This window comes from Peromyscus maniculatus, chromosome 13 (assembly GCF_049852395.1).
Source record: "Peromyscus maniculatus bairdii isolate BWxNUB_F1_BW_parent chromosome 13, HU_Pman_BW_mat_3.1, whole genome shotgun sequence".
Lineage (NCBI taxonomy): Eukaryota > Metazoa > Chordata > Mammalia > Rodentia > Cricetidae > Peromyscus > Peromyscus maniculatus.
In genome coordinates, this window is record NC_134864.1 from 56,462,310 (window position 1) to 56,482,187 (window position 19,878).

The 19,878-nt window shown below is 45.2% G+C and overlaps 1 protein-coding gene across 11 annotated transcripts in view; it reads right to left on the reverse strand.

Annotated features, from left to right (window-relative positions):
• Spats2l (spermatogenesis associated serine rich 2 like) overlaps window positions 1–19,878 on the reverse strand; it is a 179,634-nt gene that overhangs the window by 143,007 nt on the left and 16,749 nt on the right. For 10 of the 11 annotated variants that reach the window (XM_015994027.3, XM_076550358.1, XM_015994034.3 and 7 more), the window contains exon 2: window positions 11,345–11,394. The exons of the other annotated variant lie outside the window; for it this stretch is intronic. In XM_015994027.3, coding sequence (XP_015849513.1) covers window positions 11,345–11,394 — 50 coding nt within the window. The remainder of the gene's footprint in view (window positions 1–11,344; window positions 11,395–19,878) is intronic. 11 annotated transcript variants of the gene reach the window in all.

Below are 19,878 nucleotides of genomic sequence, written 5' to 3' on the forward strand. Positions count from 1 at the left end.
CATCCGAGTTTGCACTCCCAATTAGAGGTCAGAACTAGTTTGCAGTTTGCCATTTTAATGAAGTGATAGAAAGGACATCTGAAATTTAAGCAAAAACCCACAAGAACCAATAGAACTAGAGCGAGTAGAATGTATGATCAGACCACACATTCTCTTCGGATTTTATGTTTATTCATCTGTATTCTACCTGATTCCAAATCGACTCACAGCAGCTTTTCCTTTTTAAACATGTTTTCTAAATTGGACATTTCACATCACTGAAGATGCCAGCTCCTTTCCTAGCATAAGGACATTCTTCTATCATAACTGCTTGCTATATTTGGAGACTGAATGGCAAGGATATTGTTCTTAACCAGAAAAGAGAAGAGGAGAGGGGAGGGAAATAATTCATTATGATCACAAACCCTGTTTAGAAAACCTGCCAAATTTTAGGAGTGCAATACCAGTTTTATTTAAAAAAAAACAAAAAAACAGAAACAAAAACCGGCGCTCAGTTCCTGGGGTGCATAAAAGCAGTTAAAAAAAAATCATCACACCAAGTCGGGCCTCCGGGCTATTCACTTCCCCCACAGAGACTGTCAAAGCTCAGGTGCCCTGCATCTGGCAAGAGGAGGGGCCAGGGAGGAGGCCCCTGACAGGGAAGGCAGACCCAGGGGGGAGGGAAACTTGGTGCTCCAGTGACTCAGGGGTCAGGAAGCAGCCTGGATACCGAGGGAGGGACTCTGCTCCTTGATGTACTCTTTTCCCTCACGGGCCACCTGACTCTTCCAAAACCAGACAGACCTTCCTGCAGTGCTGGGCCGGCTTTCTTGTTCCACATTTTGAATGGTGGTGGTGGTGGTGGCGGTGATGATGATGACGATGATGACTGGTTTGTGGCCTTTGTGAATCCTCATCTTTGGAGTTCTTATCCAGCTTTCTTCCACTAGCCTAACCCTCGTCCAGTACTTCTTCTCTTTTGGACAGCTAATGGCAAGTCCGTGGTACTCGGTAAATGGATACTTCGAAGAAAATTGATTTTGCGTGATTTAAGAACAAGCATAAAGGCTCGAGTGTTCCACTAACAGGGGTGGGGCTAAGGGGACGTGATGGCTTTGAACTGGTTTGGCATGCTACATACAAATGTTGTGGTTAGTTTTGCTCTGTCTGGCTGCTTTCAAATGCCCCCGTTTTGGGAAAAAGGATCATTCTCATTACGAAACCTCCTGGCTTTTGCAATTTCAAGGCAACCTTAAGGTAAATAGGTCTTCGCTTTTATTTTGTCTGATTTAGCAGTATATTCAAGCAGCAAGGGTCAAAAAACGACAGGACTCTTCTTATACAAAACAACATGTTGATATTCATCCTAAGCTCAAACTTGGCGTTTTAACACTTTATAACTTGCTGAACTATTTCCAACTTTTTTTGGGTTTTTTGTTTGTTTGTTTGAGACAGGGTTTCTCTGTGTAGCTTTGGAGCCTGTTCTGGATCTCGCTCTGTAGACTAGGCTGGCCTCGAACAGAGATCCGCCTGGCTCTGCCTCCCTAGTGCTGGGATTAAAGGCATGCGCCATGACCACCGCCCGGCCTCTTAACTATTTTTCTTTTTATTCTCACAATTTAGTAGGTATTACTGTCCTCTCTTCAGAGAGTCATTTAGGAAGTTTAGTGCAGTGGTTAAGAATGTGGGTACATGCTTGTAATCTCAGCATTTAGGAAGCACAAGCTAGATTAGGAGTTTAAGGGCATCCTCAGCTAGTCAGAGGCCAACCTGGGCTACAAGAAATCTTTTCTCACAAAGCAACAGCAACAACAAAAGTTGACACTGAGGCTCGGTTGCCTGCCTTCAAGCTCAGGCTCTGCTCATGTAAGTGACCCTTTAGAGAAGCCACTGAGACTCACCATGCCTCTGTACCTCCCTACATCTGAGAACCAGAAAAGGCCATCCTATCCACCCACAGGGCTACTTCTCCAGCCCCGAGTCTGTTCATGCATCAAGGCTGCTGTGGGACAGGATCAGCCAGTGACACCAGCATCCATCCCCACGTAAACGTCTAAGAAATGTCAGCAAGACTCATCCCCAGAGGCAAACACTTCAGAGCCACAGGAGGAATTCCAATCTTTAACAACGATGCTGCTCCTGTGGCTCATAATTTTATCAGTGGACAGATTATCTATTTTTTTTTCACAAAAGCAAAATACATGATAAAAGGGAGCCTCTGGTTGGATATAATGACTCAAAAAGGAAGAGCAGGGCAAGAGTTCAAGTGAGGCTTCTTCAGAGAATCCTATTTCTTTTCACCGCCACAGAAATACTGTGCGCAATTTAAGCGCTTGTAGCCGTTTTCAAGCACAATAAAAGGCCACGCTAAATGGAATAATATTGGTGTAACCCATGGTGACTGTCAGAGCGTATTTCCCGTGGCTGTTTCCTTAAGGAGGAAGGGCCACATCACTCCAGGTGAGCACTCGAGAGGGAGGCTGGCAGAAGATAAGACCCAGCAGGCAGCCGCTCTCTGTGCTGTGGGAAAGAGCACCTTCACCAGGGGAAGGACTCGTGGGGCTGTGAAATGGGGGTACAAAGGGTAAAGTGAGAAGGGGGGGATACTGGGGGGCAGGGAGAAACAGAGAGACCCACCAAGACACAAGACAGGTGGAAAAAGCTGGAGGAATCTGAGGTAATCACAAAACCAGGACCAACCTGAAGTTAATACCGAAATAAGAGAGCCACGGGGTTGGGGTGGGGGGTGGAGGTCAGGGAATGAACCAGCCACAGGAGAGAGAGCTACACTAGAGAGATCAAGTCACAGGAGAGAGAGAGAGAGAGAGAGAGAGAGAGAGAGAGAGAGAGAGAGAGAGAGAGAGAGAGAGAGAGAAGAGAGAGAGAAGAGCCACACAAGACAGAGTCGCAGCAGCAGGAGAACCATACAAGACTACCCATTTGATGTCTTCATCACATGTGTGGTGGGTCAGGTTGCTGTAGCAGAGCTCACAGATGCCATCTACAAAGTGCTAATGTCTCCTCAAGGTTCTTTCCTAGAAGTGACACCTTCCTGCTAGAGCATCATGGGAAAGAACAAGTGTGGTCTGGCAGGTTCAGCAGGGGGGGTGCCATGTCAAAGAACCCAACAGGTGAGTGTAGGCCACCTCTCCCCGGAGGAACACCCTAGGGACTGTCACTAGCTGGCAAGTGCCACAAGCCACAAATGGGAAAGAGGAACACAACTGCCTTGCGCTGGCAGGTCACTTCCAAGCATGCCCCTCCTGTTCCTTGTGGCATGGACCACTGGACAGGGCAAAGCTCTTCGTGTGACTACCTCTTCTTCCACCCCGGCTTGTGTGCAATGTTGCTGGAGACAGAGCAGGGACCTGATTCATCCCAGGCAGACACTTGGCTTCAGAGTCACATCCAACGGTGTGACTCAAGTCCCTGGGAATGGTCTTTGTCACCACAAGCAAGTTTTTGTGTATGTGGAAGGGGGAATGCCTGGGAGGGGAGGGGAGGGGAGGGAGGGAGGGGAGGGGACGTGTGTGCATGTGCCCATGTGTGTGGACACAATAGACCGACCTCGGGTGTCATTACTCCAGCCCCCTCCTTTTTGTGTTAGGAAGGGACTCTCACTGGACGGGAGCTCGCCAAATAGGCTAGGCTTGCTGACCACTGAGCACCAGGGTCTGCCTGTCTCCGCCAGGATAACAAGTATATACCACATGTCTGGCTGCTTTTGTTTGTGTTTTTGGGATTAAGTTCAAGTCTTCAGGCTTACGAGGCAAGCATCCCTTTACTACCTATCTCTTCAGCTTCCAAACAAGGTTTTTAAAATCTGTAACTACTACTCACAGAAACTTACTTGCAGGCCAGAGAAATGGCTTAGTGGTTAAGAAATGGCAACCAACTGTTAACTCCAGTCCCCGGGGATTCGACACATTCTGCAGGCACTACACATACGTGCTGCCCAGACACACATACAGGCAAAACGCCCACACACATAAAGATAAACACTTTAAAAAAAAAAAAAGACTCTTACTTATGACTAGTATACATAAAAAGCAAACCGTGTTTTAGGTCCTAAATCTATTCTAAAATATCTACTTCTGTAGAATGACTAATTAAATATAATTTATGTTACCTAAGCCAGGTGTAAACACTGTGGTACCCTGCATAGACCATTAACCATATCTCATTAAGAAGTTTCTGACTCTCCCAGCCCTGGAACATTCCAAGGGGGTATGATATAGATGAATAATTATGTTACAATAAGAGTATTAGAGGATGTCCCTTAAGGGTCTTTAAAAACAGCTCTTAAAAGCATCAACAGGAAGTATGCTACAAGGTTATGAAGAACAGCAGAATAAAAATGATGGTGGCCTATTTCCATGATGAAGCACTGGAAAAAAAATGACTTCCATTAAGTTAAAATGAACTGTTATTTCATTAAGCGAGTGTCTTATTTACTTTTGCTCCATATACGATAATAACATGTATTGTTGAGAGTCAACAGCTCACAGTAGCATTTTTTAATTTGGGAAAAGGAGGAAATCATAAACTCTACGGAACAGTTCTCTGGTTGACACAGTTCGCCGCACTTGGGGGGTGTGGGGGTGGGGTGGAGTGTACTTTATACTAGAATCTTCATTAAGCCTTCTGTCCTTGACTAACTAACTAACTAACTAACTAACTAACTAACTAACTAACTAACACTCTTACCCACCGTCAGCAGGGCTTGCACTCTGACGTACTGTAGGCTTTTAGGATAAATGGATGCTGATCTAGCCTCATTTGGCCACTGGTTTTCTGTGTGTCTAGTGCACGTTTGGAAGATGCCTGTCTCTGGGAAAGACGTGAAGCAAAGAAGCACCCTTGCCCTTGACACCATGTGTTCATCAGCCCGGACCTCCTATGGGTCTTTTATAGCTCCGTTAGCTATGACTACCATGTTGCTCCCTTGGTTACACGTTTCTTCTTCACCTAGCTCCATACGTTGGATGATCTCAATCCACTCAAGTTACTTCTGAATTCCAGAGTTAATCTGATTCAGAGTCACCTGTCCCAATAAACTGATCTCCAATACACAGACTACAGTGGGCTGACCTGAATATATTCATTCGTACTGATGAACATATCGAGGGAGTGCTCTTGTGTACCAGACTGTGGGCACGACAGCACTGAGGAAACAAGAAGGAAACAGAAGCACTGTCAGTGGCTGGTCTGTCTCGGGGACAGATGAACATGGCACACACTGTCATATGGCTTTATCTTTGAACAGACCACCGAGAAGAAGGGAGACCACCCACTGGCCAGCAGAGCAAGCCGTGATAGGAGAAGCTATCAGTAAGCCACAAATGCCAGGAGTCCTCTTCGAGCTTTTATTTTTCAGAAAAATTTGGAAGCCTCATAAACTATTTTTTTATGCCCCGAAACATTCATTTGTAGGTACTTCTTTGAAAGAAAGGGGGCATTCCTTTGAGTTTTTTTTTTTTTTCCCTCGGCAACAAGAAATGCAACTAGACCTTTACCTGGCACTCTGTCAGCTCCCACAGCCAAGAAAGCTCAGTGTTAGAACAAAGCCACCCAGATGCCTTCAGTATGGCTACGGCTGGCCTAGAGTTCAAGGGTCAACCTCCAAGAATGCTTTAGCCCTTCACTTTCATTTCCCTCCTAAGTATCCTCCAAATGCCAAGGATTAGGGGCGCAGAATCTTTCCATCACAGACCCGAAAAATTACAGTTTATTGCCAACACTGGTCTCTCAAAGCATTAGTCAGAACACCTGCAAACCTCTGGCAGACAGCTGTCAATACAAGTTTGGTCTGCCGTGGCTCGGCACTTGCAATTGCCAAGCAGACCACTCTCGGAAGCAGCGTGAGGCTCTGGGTTGATGACGTATCGAGAGAGCTGGTTACCAATAATGGCTGTCATCATCTGCTTTCTCAGGAAAGACATTTTCTGTTTATACAAAGACCAAACAATACAACACCTGACACTTTTGTATGTATGCATACTTGACAAACAATGAATTCTTGTGCTCTTTAATGCTTATAATGAATTCTTCCCTCTCCCCTAAAAAGCCAATTTAAGATGCTGTTGAAGGAAATATTTGATATTTTCTTGATATATTGCTTGAGCCCTGGTACAACAGGTGCCATGTGCTGGATACCCAATGGCTGTACCCTATGGACCTCTGTTTAGGAGTGACGAGTTACTGAAATATACTTTAATAGCTCACAAGAGAAAACAGTTCAAAGTCATGGTAGGATGACTCAGCTGTGATGTGAAGGCTCTGTGGACCTAGTTTACCTTCTTTGCATTTGGCAAAAGTTTTAGGGTAAACCAGGCTATTGGTGAAGAAAGCACCACCATTAGGCATGTTACATTTGGGTCAGCGCCTCCTTTTTCACAAGAGGTAAATGAAAAGTTTGATGTAGAAGTAAAAGCAAACTTTAGCCCAAGAAGCTCCACAACACATCCAAAGACCCTTCTAGAAGCTAGTGAGAGTGACTTTAAGGCCAGAGCCCACTTCCGGAGGAAAATGAGACTCCCAACCTCAGTTACGTGGTGCAGTGGCATCATTGCCAATGTATCTGGGTTCATTTCTTTACTATTGATTACTAAAGTTCTCTAAACAAAGTTGAGTCATCAGCCACCACTGAGACACCAGCAACATCGGCACCAGCTGTAGGATGCAGGACGAAGATCATGGGAATCCTAAGATGGCCACAATGTGCCGGGTGAGAACTCCAAGCGTCATATTGGCCCTGTGTGATGGTGTCCCACAACTGAGGCTGGCCGGTTAAATGGAAGCCAATCAATCTTGGTTGAATCAATTCAACTCCCTCTTGAGAGGCTTCAAACTAGGGAGCCTTGCACCCTAGCATCTGAAAGTCAGTACTACTCTGTGGTGATATATTGTGTACCCCAGTGAAGCTTGCCTGAGGATCGGAGAAGCAGAGCAAGCCACAGCCACCACCTTTACCTCACCAACTCCACAAATCCTCTGACTGAAATCCTCTACCCAGAAGGGTCTCAGCTGAACTGCTTTATTTCCTGTTTCCTCACGCCTTGTATACCTTTCCCCGCCCCGCTGTCACTTCCTGGGATTAAAGCCATGTGCCGCCCCTGCCTGGCTCTGTTCCCAGTGTAGCCTTGAACTCATGGAGATCCAGATGGATCACTGCTTCCAGAGTGATAGGATTAAAGGTGTGTGCCACAGCTGTCTGGCCTCTATGTCTGATCTAGCGGCTGGCTCTGTCCTCCAATCCCCAGGCAAGTTTATTAGGGTACACAATATATCACTACACTGATTAATCACATCAACAGCAATGCCTTGTTAGAGAAGGCACCCGCCATCTCTTTCCTTCCTTCCTTCCTTCCTTCCTTCCTTCCTTCCTTCCTTCCTTCCTTCCTTCCTTCCTTCCTTCCTTCCTTCCTTCCTTCCTTCCTTTTTCTTTTAGACAGGGTCTCTAACTGACCTGGAGCTCACCAAACAGGCTAGGCTTGCTGAACACTGAGCTCCAGGGCTTACCTATCTCTGCTAGGATAACAAGCATGTACCACACACCTGGCTGCTTTAATTTGGGTTTTCCTTTAGTGTTCGAGCACTGATGTATGCACACTTGAGTAACAGTTTGGATTGATCTGTTTTCCTAATTCACATAAATGTAGTAAGGCTCTACACAATAACACTCTTCTTCTTTCAACATCATGTCTGTAGGTAGCTCATTTCAGAGCTATTGTCGGTTCTTCCATTGCAGGACAGTATTTCAACATATGATCACACTATTAACACATGTCTCTGGATGCACTTGAAGATATACTTTCCTAGAGCACTCACATTGGGGTGGGGAAGGAGGGGGGGAAGGCAGCTTAAAAGATCTTAAGTGAAATCTACAGGAAATTAATTCCAACGTGTCTCTTGCCAATCAATTTTAATATGAACTAGTTCTTATATAGCTTTGAAGAAAGGTCATTAAACATCTAGATTTATCTTTCTGCAGGCTTTAATTCTTGAACATTCACCAAATATAAGCTACGACATTAGATACATCTTAACTTATTCTCTTAAGTCTGTGATTTTTTTCCAATAGATTTATTGAAGCTACTTCCCCCTCAATCAATCTCTTCCCCTCAGTTTTAAATATTTTTCTTTTCAATAGAGCCAATATTACATATCCTGAAAGAAGAAAAAATTCTTTTGAAATTTAAAGCAAGTCTGCATCAAAAAAGTTTCAAGTTAACACTGAGCACGGCTGTAAAGTAAAAGGTGCTAATTCTGTAGCCAAATTAAAGAATACAAGCACAAAAAATAAAGACTAATTTTGAAAGGATTAAATCCAACTTCCAAGTCTTCAGTGTTTTCATTACTATGGAGAATTATTCTGCAAATCGAGTGTAGAGACGGGACCTACCTGACCATGGTGTGGCACCAACGAAATGCGCTTATCAGTTTGTCAGTCTCATTGATAACAAACACAGCCACTCACGTCCCTTCCTGCACCGGGAACTTTCCACATACCGTTCACACACCTATCCTTTACACACGTTAGTCTGACAAAGAAATCTGATGACGTAGATACTGTCATCCCTCCCATCTTATAAGAAGAAACTGAGGCACAGTAAGGGAACGTAACTTAAGTTCCCACACGCGTGACTCAAAAGCCATGCCTCAGGCTGGTGAGCTATCTGGGGTTCAGTTCCCAGCACCCACCCACATGGCAGCTCGTAACTGTCTGTAACTCCAGGGGAACCAACACCTCCTTCTGGCCTCCCTGGGAAATGCACACACAGGTATACACACATGCATGCAGACAAAGCACTCATATACATATAAATAAATAAATAAATAAATATTTTTTAAAAGCCATACTGCTTTGAACCTTAGGTTGTATTGCTATGCGTTACCACCTTACAAAATGTTAGTTTCATTGTTGTTGGCAACGTCATGGTTATTTTGATAACGACTGTTTTTCAAGATCAGGGAATAGTATGTGAGCCATGGGAAGGAACTCTACATACATTTGTTCTGATTTATGAGAAAACCGTGATGATGATTGTAACTAGGCAACCCTCTGATTCTGGGAGAACTAATTAAGAAATGAATTAAGGGATCCAATGGGTACCCAAATTAGTCATTAGGGCTCGAAGATCTGGAGCTCTGGTCTAAATCCAGCGTTAGCACTTGTTTCCAAAATAAACATGACCAGATAAGTACTACAGCTCACAATTAAAATGGATTTAGATGGCGTATGTGTCCACACGGGAAAGACCTCTTCCTAATTGAATTCGGACATCGCTTCGGTTATTGTGGGTCTCATTCACCTTCTTCCCAGTCTCTCTGTAGCTGCTGGCAACAGGACTATGCTAAGGGAAAAATCACTTCCATCAGCAATGTCTGCAGTACCAGCATAAAAAGATAAGAGCAGAGCATTTGAGCTGTAATTAGAAAATTCCTTAAGTGTGCTCATGTGGCATATGTCTTAGACAACTACCAACTGGCAAGGCTGGTTACAGAAGGGATGTCTAATGTCACCGTTCTGGGGTAAACAGTCAGAAGTGGTGTTCCAACATGAGATTAGAGCAAGCTTTTCAGGCCAAAGCACTCCTCTGCCCCACCTCTAATATGATTAGTGGCAGACAGCTGGAGGCATCCCATCCTCCTGACAGAAAGATGTTTTCAATTGGTACATCTTTCCATCAAGCTGCTGCCTTCCAGCAGCATAATCAGAGTCTCTGATTATTTGGTGTACGTTCCAAGGAAACAGGAATTCACTGTGCCCTTGCTTGTTTGATGGGGGGAAGGCTGATAGAATTTACATTATCACTCTTCAGTGGCCTAAGCAAAAGGCAACTAAACACACACACACACACACACACACACACACACACACACACACACACACACGATGGGGGAAGGCAGGCAGGGAGGGAGGGAGGGAGGGAGGGAGGGAGAGAGGCCCCATGCTCACAAACAATGTACATAGGTATAGACACTGAGACAGTTCATCCAGGTTTTACTCTAAAAATTCTCTTTCAGCAAATATAAAGCACTTTCATGGTGACTCAAACCCAAGGAAGTAAAAAAATCCCAATCCATGGATTCTGACCACCTCCCACCAGAGTTAATGGCTCTTTTCAGAGTAACAGTCATTTTACTGAAGTTTCAGGTTCATGGAAAAAAGGATCAAGTTTAAACAATGATGGGAAACAAAGGAGGCACTAAGGCTTGGCTCGTTTGGACTGTGTCAATTTGGAATTTGTGATTTTTTTTTTAATTTCAAGACCAAAAATCTTTTCACATAGAACACAGGCTGTTGAAGAATTTCAGAGAATGTATGATGGACCTGAAACAACACGCTTTCTGCCCACAAAGGCTTCTAACATGACCATCCGCACATGCATAACTATTGAAACAGTTCAATTTTTTTTTCTTGTTTTTGTTTGTTTGTTTGAGGCAGGTTCTCACTCTGTAGCCCTGGCTGGCCTTGAACTCACAAGCGACCCATCCACCTGCCTCTGCCTCTGAACTACTGAGATGATAGACACGCACCGCCACATCCGGCAACAATTCACCTTTTATTGGATGTCAGTTTCCTTTACATGTATGAGCTTGAGATAGCCAATACCTAGGCAATGACTATGATTATCATCTCTCAGATGAGATCAGGAGCATTCTCCAGGGTGGTGTGATTGTAGGCTATCTATCCATTAACCAGGAAGGAAGAAACCGAGGTTCAGAAGAGGGAGAAATAAGACCACGCCACGTTGACGACGCAGACCCGGGAGGCAAGGCTGGGCTGTTTTGACTCTGAGGCCCAGTCTTTCAACTCCTGTTCCATGCTGACTGAGCACTACAGGCAAGAGTCCGACTTCCACTCACTGAGGCAGTCTTCAAAAGCAGGGACCAGGGCAAAACTGGCTGTCACCGCTAGGCTGGAACTGCCAGGCAGTCTGGCTCTGGAGTCCCCTGCTCTTAACTCTTAACTCCCTTTGAAATCACGAGGACGTCTAGAAAAGACCTTGTTTTCATTTTCTTTTTGTGGTACTCTTAAGTATTTTACATGATGCTATTCTAACAATAACCATGGAAACCATGTAGTTTGGAAGGGGGATGTGGGTGGGAAGGGTGATAGATATGGGAAGGGGTATGTGGGTGGAACAGAAGGGACGCAGATCCCTTGGCCACGTGGTCCCAACTGGCCTGCCTCAGCCCTTGCACTTTCATGGTAACTCTGGCCTGGAACCTTAAGAGGCAGCTAAGCCCTCCGCACAGCTCCTGACTGGGCTCTCCGGGAGTCAGCTGTCAGTGAAGGGACCGTCACCCACAAAGACATGAGGATGTCACGGAGAAAGAAGGGACCATCTCTACTTACCCGGGAATCCACAGAGATGTTCTGGAAAGCGGTCTAGGCTCTGGAATAGTCTAGGAAAGAAAATTAATTTGCAGGGTCAGACTGGTTGGTCTTCCATTAGCAACATCAGCATCCTCCCCTTCCCCATCATACTTGCCCCCTAATACAGAGTCTTGAGTCTGGCAGATAATGAGTTGGTCCTCACACATGACTTAATTTAACCCTGGGTGGGCAGGGTGATCTCTCTGTGTCTCTGTTTCCTCAGCAGTGACTGGGGATAATAATAGCTTTCTCACCGAGTGTTTAACTACATGGTGAACAAAACATGCAATGTATTCAACACACCTAGCACATAACGGTGATATTTAGCAACAACAGCTAGCATTTATCACGAATTTAGGAAGTGCCTGGCATTGTTCCAGAGCGTTGTTCCCACATACTAACCCCCTCAGTACTCTAACAGAGGCATCATGGGTATCATTGGCATTTGACGGAGATCAATAAACATGGCACAGAAGGATCAAAATCACCTGACTAGTGAAACTATACTGGAGTGTGGCACGGTGGGAGTCTGCTGGTGACATGCGGGACCTAGACAGTGGTCGCGTGGTATTTGCCTAAGTAAATGTTTGCTACTGTTTTTGTTGTATAATAGTGTTTTCTTCCAGACTTAAGCTATAATGTATAACTCCACAGCACTCACCACTGAGCCAGTTACTACTAAGGCATACAGATGAGTGCCCAAGTTATAAGTCAACCAGCTACTAACTCACACACCACCCCAAACATTCCTGTGTTTCTTAATAACCCCAGAGTCTTAAGTGATCTGTGGAGCACTCTGTGGGGGTTCAAAGGCTCAGGTCACAGACCCCCACAGAGGCATAAGGTCAACTTTCACGAGACCATTGGGGAACAAGAGTGAGGGAGGTGCTTGAAAGGATAAAACAAGGATAGGAGTTGAGGGAGGTCAAGTAGGGGACATAAGAGGGACAGCTAAAACTAAGGGCCATTTGAGGGGAGGTGTGTAAACCTAAGACAATAGAAGATTCTTAAAATATACTCATGCATGAAAGAAATCCAAATAATGGGTAAGACAAAGCCCCAACCAGACACTCTTACCACCAAATGAAACCTCCAGTGCTGGGAATGGGTTACACCTGGTCGACTTGTTGGCCAGAGAGGCCCCATGGAATGCTAAAACAACCCAGGCTATTGCCAAGGTTATTGGTTGCTCCCCCACAAGCTGACGGTAAGGCCTTATTGCTGAAGATAATACCTACATTGAACATGGAGAAGCCAAGTTGGTGCTTACAAGAGCCCTTCACTCCTCCTGACTAGACTAGTGTTCAGGGTCCTGGGAGGCACTCTGCACGCCACCAAAGGAGAAAGGTAAAGACCAACCCAGTTACAGTCCCTGCAGTCTACAATGATGGCCTGCCTGTAAAATACGCTGGTGCAGTAGTGGTACAGAAGTTACGGGAGTAACCAACCACTGCCTGACTGGAATTAAGGTTCACGCCATGAGACGGAACCCATGCCTGACACTGCTCAGGTGGCCAAGAACCTGAGAATAGATAGGTCACAGACCTAGGGGAAAACCAAACACAACTGTTCTGCTAAAGGAATGCAGCAATAAGATGACTCCTAAGGACATCTGCTCTACTCATAGGTCGGTGTCGTGCTCAGCCAGCATCAGAGGAGCTTCCTCCTGCAGTAGACGGGAACAAATACAGAGACCCACACCTGGACAATGTGCAGGGAATAAGAGACCTTGGAATACTCAGTCCTAAAGGTGACATTGCCATCCAATCCCTCCCCTCAGGTCTCAGGGAGCTATGTGGAAGAGGAGGCAGAAAGATTGCAAGAGCCAGTGGGGCCAGAAGACAACAAGAAAACAAGGCCTTCTAGACACAAGAGGACTGAGGCAAATATGAACTCACAGAGACTGTGGCGGCAGGCACAGGTCTAAACCAGACCGGGTCCCAGTCCTGAGAGAGGAAGGAGACGCATGTCCTCATCCCTAACCTGGAAGCCATCTCCAGTTGATAACCACTTGAAAATGAAAACTTAGTTTTCTCCGACAGAGTCTCAGTGGGCATACAAATCAGACTTAAGGGCAGGCCCCAGGCTCAGCAGTAGGTGCCCAACACAAAACAAACTCAATGGTATCTTTGTAGGCTTTTTGTCTCACAATACTTTGGGCATTCTTTTTTTTTTTTTTTAACTTTAAAGATCTTCTGCTTATATATTATGGTTTCCAATTTTGTTTTTATGGGCTTTTTGGACATGTGAAGGTGTGTATCTCAGCATCGGTGTGTTTCGTCCTATTTCTGGATTGTTCTTATCCTTATTATTAGTATTAATATATTTTAGATGTGTAGTTGTATTTTAATGAGAAAGAGAAAAAAAGGGGGTGGATTTGGGTGGGTTGGGAAGTGGGGAGGATCTGGGAGGAGCTGAAGAGGAGAAACGATAATCAAAATGCACTGGATGAAAAACAATATATTTTTAATAAAACATTTTTAAAAAATAAATGAGATGTCATGTACGGCTCTGATATCACTTCTCCACCTCCACTAACATCTCTAGGGTTCATATTTAAATGAGAAGACTGATCTGGACATCCTGAGATCTTTCTTTCAATCTTTTCCCTAACAATCTGGCTTCCGAGAGAGAATGTAACGCTCCAGTGGCGTGAACAATGTCAGGATAGTGCCAAGGCTATTAACATAAAACACAACCTACGTTTCATAATTAGCTCTGTGTGCAGGATCAATTCCTATCACAGGAAATATTGGGAGCCAGAAGACAAGGGGAGAGTGAAGCCCCAGGACCGGAATGCAAGCCCTACTTGGCCTATTCTGAAGCTGGGGAGTGGCCCCAAAGCATTTTATAGACCAATCTGAAACCCAGGGCCCCAGGGCCCCAGGTGTCCAGCAGTTGGTGGATAAGGTGAGTAGGCTGATGGGCAGATAAGAATGACTGTTAACAAATAAAGCAGAAATCAGCCAACTAATGAGATGGCTGGATTTTAAGTCAGGCAAGAACTCCATGTATACCAGTGGCCATTTTGGTCGGGGTGTGTGTGTGTGTGTGTGTGTGTGTGTGTGTGTGTGTGTGTGTGTGTGTGAAGAAAGAGAGAAAAAAGAGAGAGAGAGATGGGGGTAGAGAGAGAGATCTTTGGGAAACATTTACTGTGGCATGAGACACTACTGACTTTATTTACAGATCGGTTCCTCACGCTTAGATCCATTTGCTTTCACAAAAACCCCTCGGAGGGGAATAATTCAGTGAGTGTAATACCTCCATTAAATAGGAATTGATTTCAAAATATGCTTTTCAAAGTTTTGACAAAAGCAATTTTCTGATTTTCTTTATGTACCACCAAAGGCAAACACTGTTGTGTTGACAATGTAATAAATGAGTTGTCAAATAAGATATTAAACATTTATGGATTTAATTTTTAATAAAGGCTTTTAAACACACCCCAAAATATCCATCAATGTTTGACACGAGGAGCAGCATTTTGGTAAATTCAATCCCCCACTACAACTGAACTTGGCACACGATATTTATGGTTTTCTTCGACACAAGGTGCTATTCCTTACGGGATGGTAAATAGCTACAGCACAGACATTTAGAAGGCACAAAATGGTCGCACATGTCATGTATTATTTTGCTAGGATATGAGGAATGGACACACTGCCTTTGTCACTTCTATTCCATGCCTAGGAAACACAGAGACTTTAACTCCTAACAGACTCTGAAAGGGACTCTATCTGATGCAACAGCACGATGGTTGATTTCCTGTGTCAGCCTCCAAGACAACTGTGTGCTGCAGCACTCATTTAGACATATAAATTACAGCTTGCTTAAGCCTGGAAAGAAAAAAAGATGAAATTTGGTAGCGGTTATCCCTGGGGTGCAGGACTACAGGTAATTGCTTTCTTCTCTATATGTTGCTGTCCAAACTTTCTATAATGAGTGTGTATTATTTTAACAATTTGAAAAAAAAAAAAAACCTTTTCTCGGTCTCATATATTATTAAAAACAAGCTCACGCGGTAAACAGTGAAAAGGCTTTGGAATCCAACATGCTTGGCTCCAAACCCCAGCCTGGACCCTCCGACCTTGATGCCCTTTGAGTAGGTCCTCAGCAGCTCAAGTCCTGCACCTAGCAGTACAGTGAGAGCACTATGGATGTCTTGGGGGATGCATGAAGATACTTAGAACCTCATGACAACTAACAAGTAATCAATACGCTGGTGTTTTTAAACCGATGCCTTGGGCCAGTTGTTTATAAAAAGGCTGTGAATCAGACCAGGTGATTTTCAGAACTCCTCTAACAGTTAAAAACCCACAAGAAGAGAAAGCCACTTCAACGCCTCACGACCCTGAGCTCCTTCCCATTACAACTAGATTCCTGTAGGCCAGGACTCTGCGGTCCACTGAGGCAGCCACAAGACCTCTTACTGGGAGAAGCTTCTGTCTGCACTGGGTGGCAGTTGATGCCGGCACTCGGAACTGGGCAAAGTGCAGAGAATAACCAACAGCTCCACCATCCCCTCCGAGGCTCAGAGAACATGGTGGGAGAGGCGAGAAGAACGTAAGTGCCGGAAGACCGGGAGGAATGCCGGGACACCTCGTCTTCTGGACAGGATATGGCTCCTGCAGCCACGAACCCTAAGGGGCAGTGGCTACCTGAATAAGGCCTTCTCAAGCCTGCTGCATCAACACTCATCGTGGATCGGGGAGGGGGGGCTCATAAGGCCCTACTTTTTTTTTTTTTTCCGAGACAGGTTTTCTCTGTGTAGCTTTGGAGCCTGTCCTGGAACTCCCTCTGTAGACCAGGCTGGCCTCAAACTCAGAGATCCGCCTGGCTCTGCCTCCCAAGTGCTGGGATTAAAGGCGTGCGCCACCACCGCCCGGCGAGGCCCTACTCTTTCTTAAGGCAGTACCGGCAGTTCATGGTTGCTGGAATGCAGGGGTCCTATTTCTTGGCTGTGCCACCTTTGGTAGGTCAGTCACCCTTGCTCAAGTGAAAACCAAACTGCAAGCAACCCTAATTAAGCTCCGTGGGGCGCACACAAATAGACGTGGACGTAGGAAGATTTATCAGCAGGAAATGGTTTGGGGGGAGGGAGAGAAGTAATGGTGAAGAGAATATAACCAAAGCACATTCTGTACATGTATGAAACTGTGAAGAATGCAACTTTAAAAGTCAAAGCACCAACAACACAGAGGTCCTCAGACTGGGACAGGAGCTGGAGAAGGGTAGAAAAAGAAATCAGTTATTGCAATCCAAATCTTCACTTTGTATGTTCTTACAATTAATGTGAGCAAATGAACCAGGAGATTTCTTAAATGAGAGGTAAGAAACAATACTGTAGTCCTCCGCCATTCTTTTTAAATTATGTTGCTATTAGCATCCTATCCATCAGCCAGGCTTATTATAAAATATATAAACTCAACAAAATATGGTGGCTGGGCTATGCTGCCCTTGGATGTCTGCTGCTAATGACTACAGCAAGAAATACCGATTCGACTGGCTTTAATATCCAGTCCGGTATTTGTTGACAGGTGGAAATGAAAACTTTCAAAACTGTTAAGATCCTGACACAGAGGTCAAGTCCCATTTTGGCGCACCCTAAAGGGCTTCCCGAAGGCTTCGGCTACATTGGAATTGTGTATTACGGATGTGTCCTGAGTCACGGTCAAAAGGAAAAAGGATCTTCATCATAATGGGATTCACTACATTAATGCATATGGGTAGAGCTTTATGTAGTAGAATTTACGGCAGAGAGTACAGCAGGCGAAAAGAAGTTACAAATCTGACCTCCCCCTTTCTCAACTCAGTCACTTTGCGCTCTAGGAAAGTGAGCTCGCTGCTTCTCCAGCGCCGGCTCTCTCGATGTTCAGCCCTAGTGTGGTGCAGACACTCAGGAAATAGTTGGTAAAGAAAGGAACGGGATGCTGCTCTGGCACCAAAGCAAAAGAAGGAAAGAAAAATAAAACTCACCAAACTGATTCCAAGTGAGAACAGCAAGCAGGTTTAGGCACCACCAAGCATGCTCAGAAAATCCTGGGCCCAGTGGGCCACGGGCCAGTCAGCTCACCCGGGTCAAAGAGATTCGTTGAAAACATCTAGTATAGCCGGGCGGCGGCGGCGCACGCCTTTCATCCCAGCACTGGGGAGGCAGAGCCAGGCAGATCTCTGTGCATTCGAGGCCAGCCTGGTCTACAGAGTGAGATTCAGGGCAGGCACCAAAACTACACAGAGAAACCCTGTCTCAAAAAAAAAAAAAAAAAAAAATCTAGTATATGGCTCTCACCCTGGAGGGACCCCACAGATGCCATTCAACCATTAATTACCCGTAGCCATCTTCATAAACATCCCACCGTATAGCCCAATCAATCAAGGGCAGTGAACAAACAAATCCTGTCCTGCCAGCCACGCAGGTCCTCAAAAAGATAAAGGCAGTTAGAGGGGTAGGAAGGCTTCTGAGCCGACCTAGGCAGGCTCAAGAGAGAGTTCACACAGGCCTGCCTTTCCTGGTGCCTGAGTTCCGAACTTCTCAGTCTCTTTCCTGCTCTCCAGCAGCAACATGATTTGAATACTCAAAGTCCCCTACAATTTTCTACAAGGCCATCTTACCAGAATATTTTTCTATTTTTGGGGGGAGGGGGGTCCCTTTTCCTTTGGGCCTTTTTATTGAAAGCTGAAATGTGTATCAAATACGTCAGCTTTGCCTCTATTTCAGGATAGCATACTAGACCCAAATGTCTACGTTTTACATTGGAGGTGGAGCCTTGACTATGTAGCCCTGGCAGGCCTGGGACTTCCTACATAGCCCTTGGCTGGTTTCCAACGCATGAGTGATCTTACTGCTTCTGTCTCCTGAGCGCTGGGATTATAGGCATGTGTCCACACACCCAGCTTAAATGTCCACTTTTACAAAGGACTTTAATGTGCTCCCAAAACTACACTTTAATATCACTGGGCTCCCTTATTTCTCAGAAGAATGTGCCTCAGGAATGTGTGAGGGATTCTAAGCTAGGTACCTGGGGCTTTTAGAACTGAGAAAAGGCCTGTGCCACTGCCATCCAATAAGGTAGCAACGCATCAGAAAGGTCTGGAGGGTTAGCCCTAGGAAAGGTACCTGTTGCATACATCTTTATAAGCATACCCACTGTTCACCTGAAAACATTTCATACTGGCTCCTCCTCAAGGGAGATGACCAGTGACCATGAACTAATAACTAAGAAAACAAAGCATGAAAGAACGTCTGAGTTAGCCAAACGGTTTGTTCGATAGATTTGATCTTCCAAATGATCTGTGACTTTAATCCCCATCACCTCCACTGGAGAGCTGAGGGCTGGGAGCCCATGCGCTGGATAGCTCTTTGTCCAGGGGGCTAAGTGACAGGTCCAATCTTCAGAAAGAACTAAAGTGTAAGTGGCTGGGCCCTTCCCACCTACAACACCACCATGGGGGGAGGGTGGTGGGCAACACTATCCACAGTTCAGGTTGGTAGATAAGTTCCGTCAAGACCCAAAACCTTCCTGACCACTGAGCCTCTGGAGACAAGGCTTCAAGAATGAAAGTGACCGGAGGAAACAGGACAACTCTAAGACAAAAATATATAAGCTCAAGAGATGGAAGACCTCGAGCATCCAAAAAACCCAAAGCCAGCTGTCCCAACTAGACGGTAATGGGCTACAAACTCCACAGCAAAGCATTGCGTACATGTGAAAGATTTACAGTCAGGGTTTCTTTCTTCATCATTTTTCAGTCAGGATGGGAATCTACGGAATGACAAGCCAGGATGGCCCATTAAAAGGTGACTTCAATTGCCCCTTTGTTGCGAGGAGCTGTGTGGGGTGCTGGCTGGCAATACCTGGGCCTTCTTCATCACATAATTATACCCTTTTCCTACAAGATCGTCTGCCACACCGCATACCATGAGTCACATCTGAGAGCTGCCAAGATAAATGTTCCAAAAGCTGACTTTTTAAAGACGACCTGCCAGCTCACCAAATAGTTCCTTGGCAGGGGGGCGGGGGCTGCCCCAATATACATCAAGTTCTTCCTGTATATGTACCGTTGCCCACAGTGGTACCGCTTCTCATTCTGGGTGAACCATCTTATGGCTAAGGCTAAAGATTTTTTTTTTTCTTTCAATCCCAAGCAAGCAAGTAGAGAAACGTGCAATTTCTTTTGACAGTATCAGGTTTATTTTGAGTGTTCTCGCTGGTTAATTCCTAAGCTGATTTATGGGAAACACTCCGATTCCTGGGGAGATAAGTGATTCTGGCCTGGTCCACACAAGTGAAACAAAGAAGGGTCTTGTCGTATTGACTAAATAGATGTCTTCTTCCGTGTGCTCTGTTTTCATGCAGTAATCATATCGATGCTGCTTCCCCTTGACTTAGCGCCTCATTTTAACGAGGCTCCATTCCAAGACATATAAGAACATCCGCACACAAGAGGCACTATACGGAGCAAGCCAAGAGTTCCAGCCAAGTGTCCTATCTTTTACGTGGCACCCAGTGACT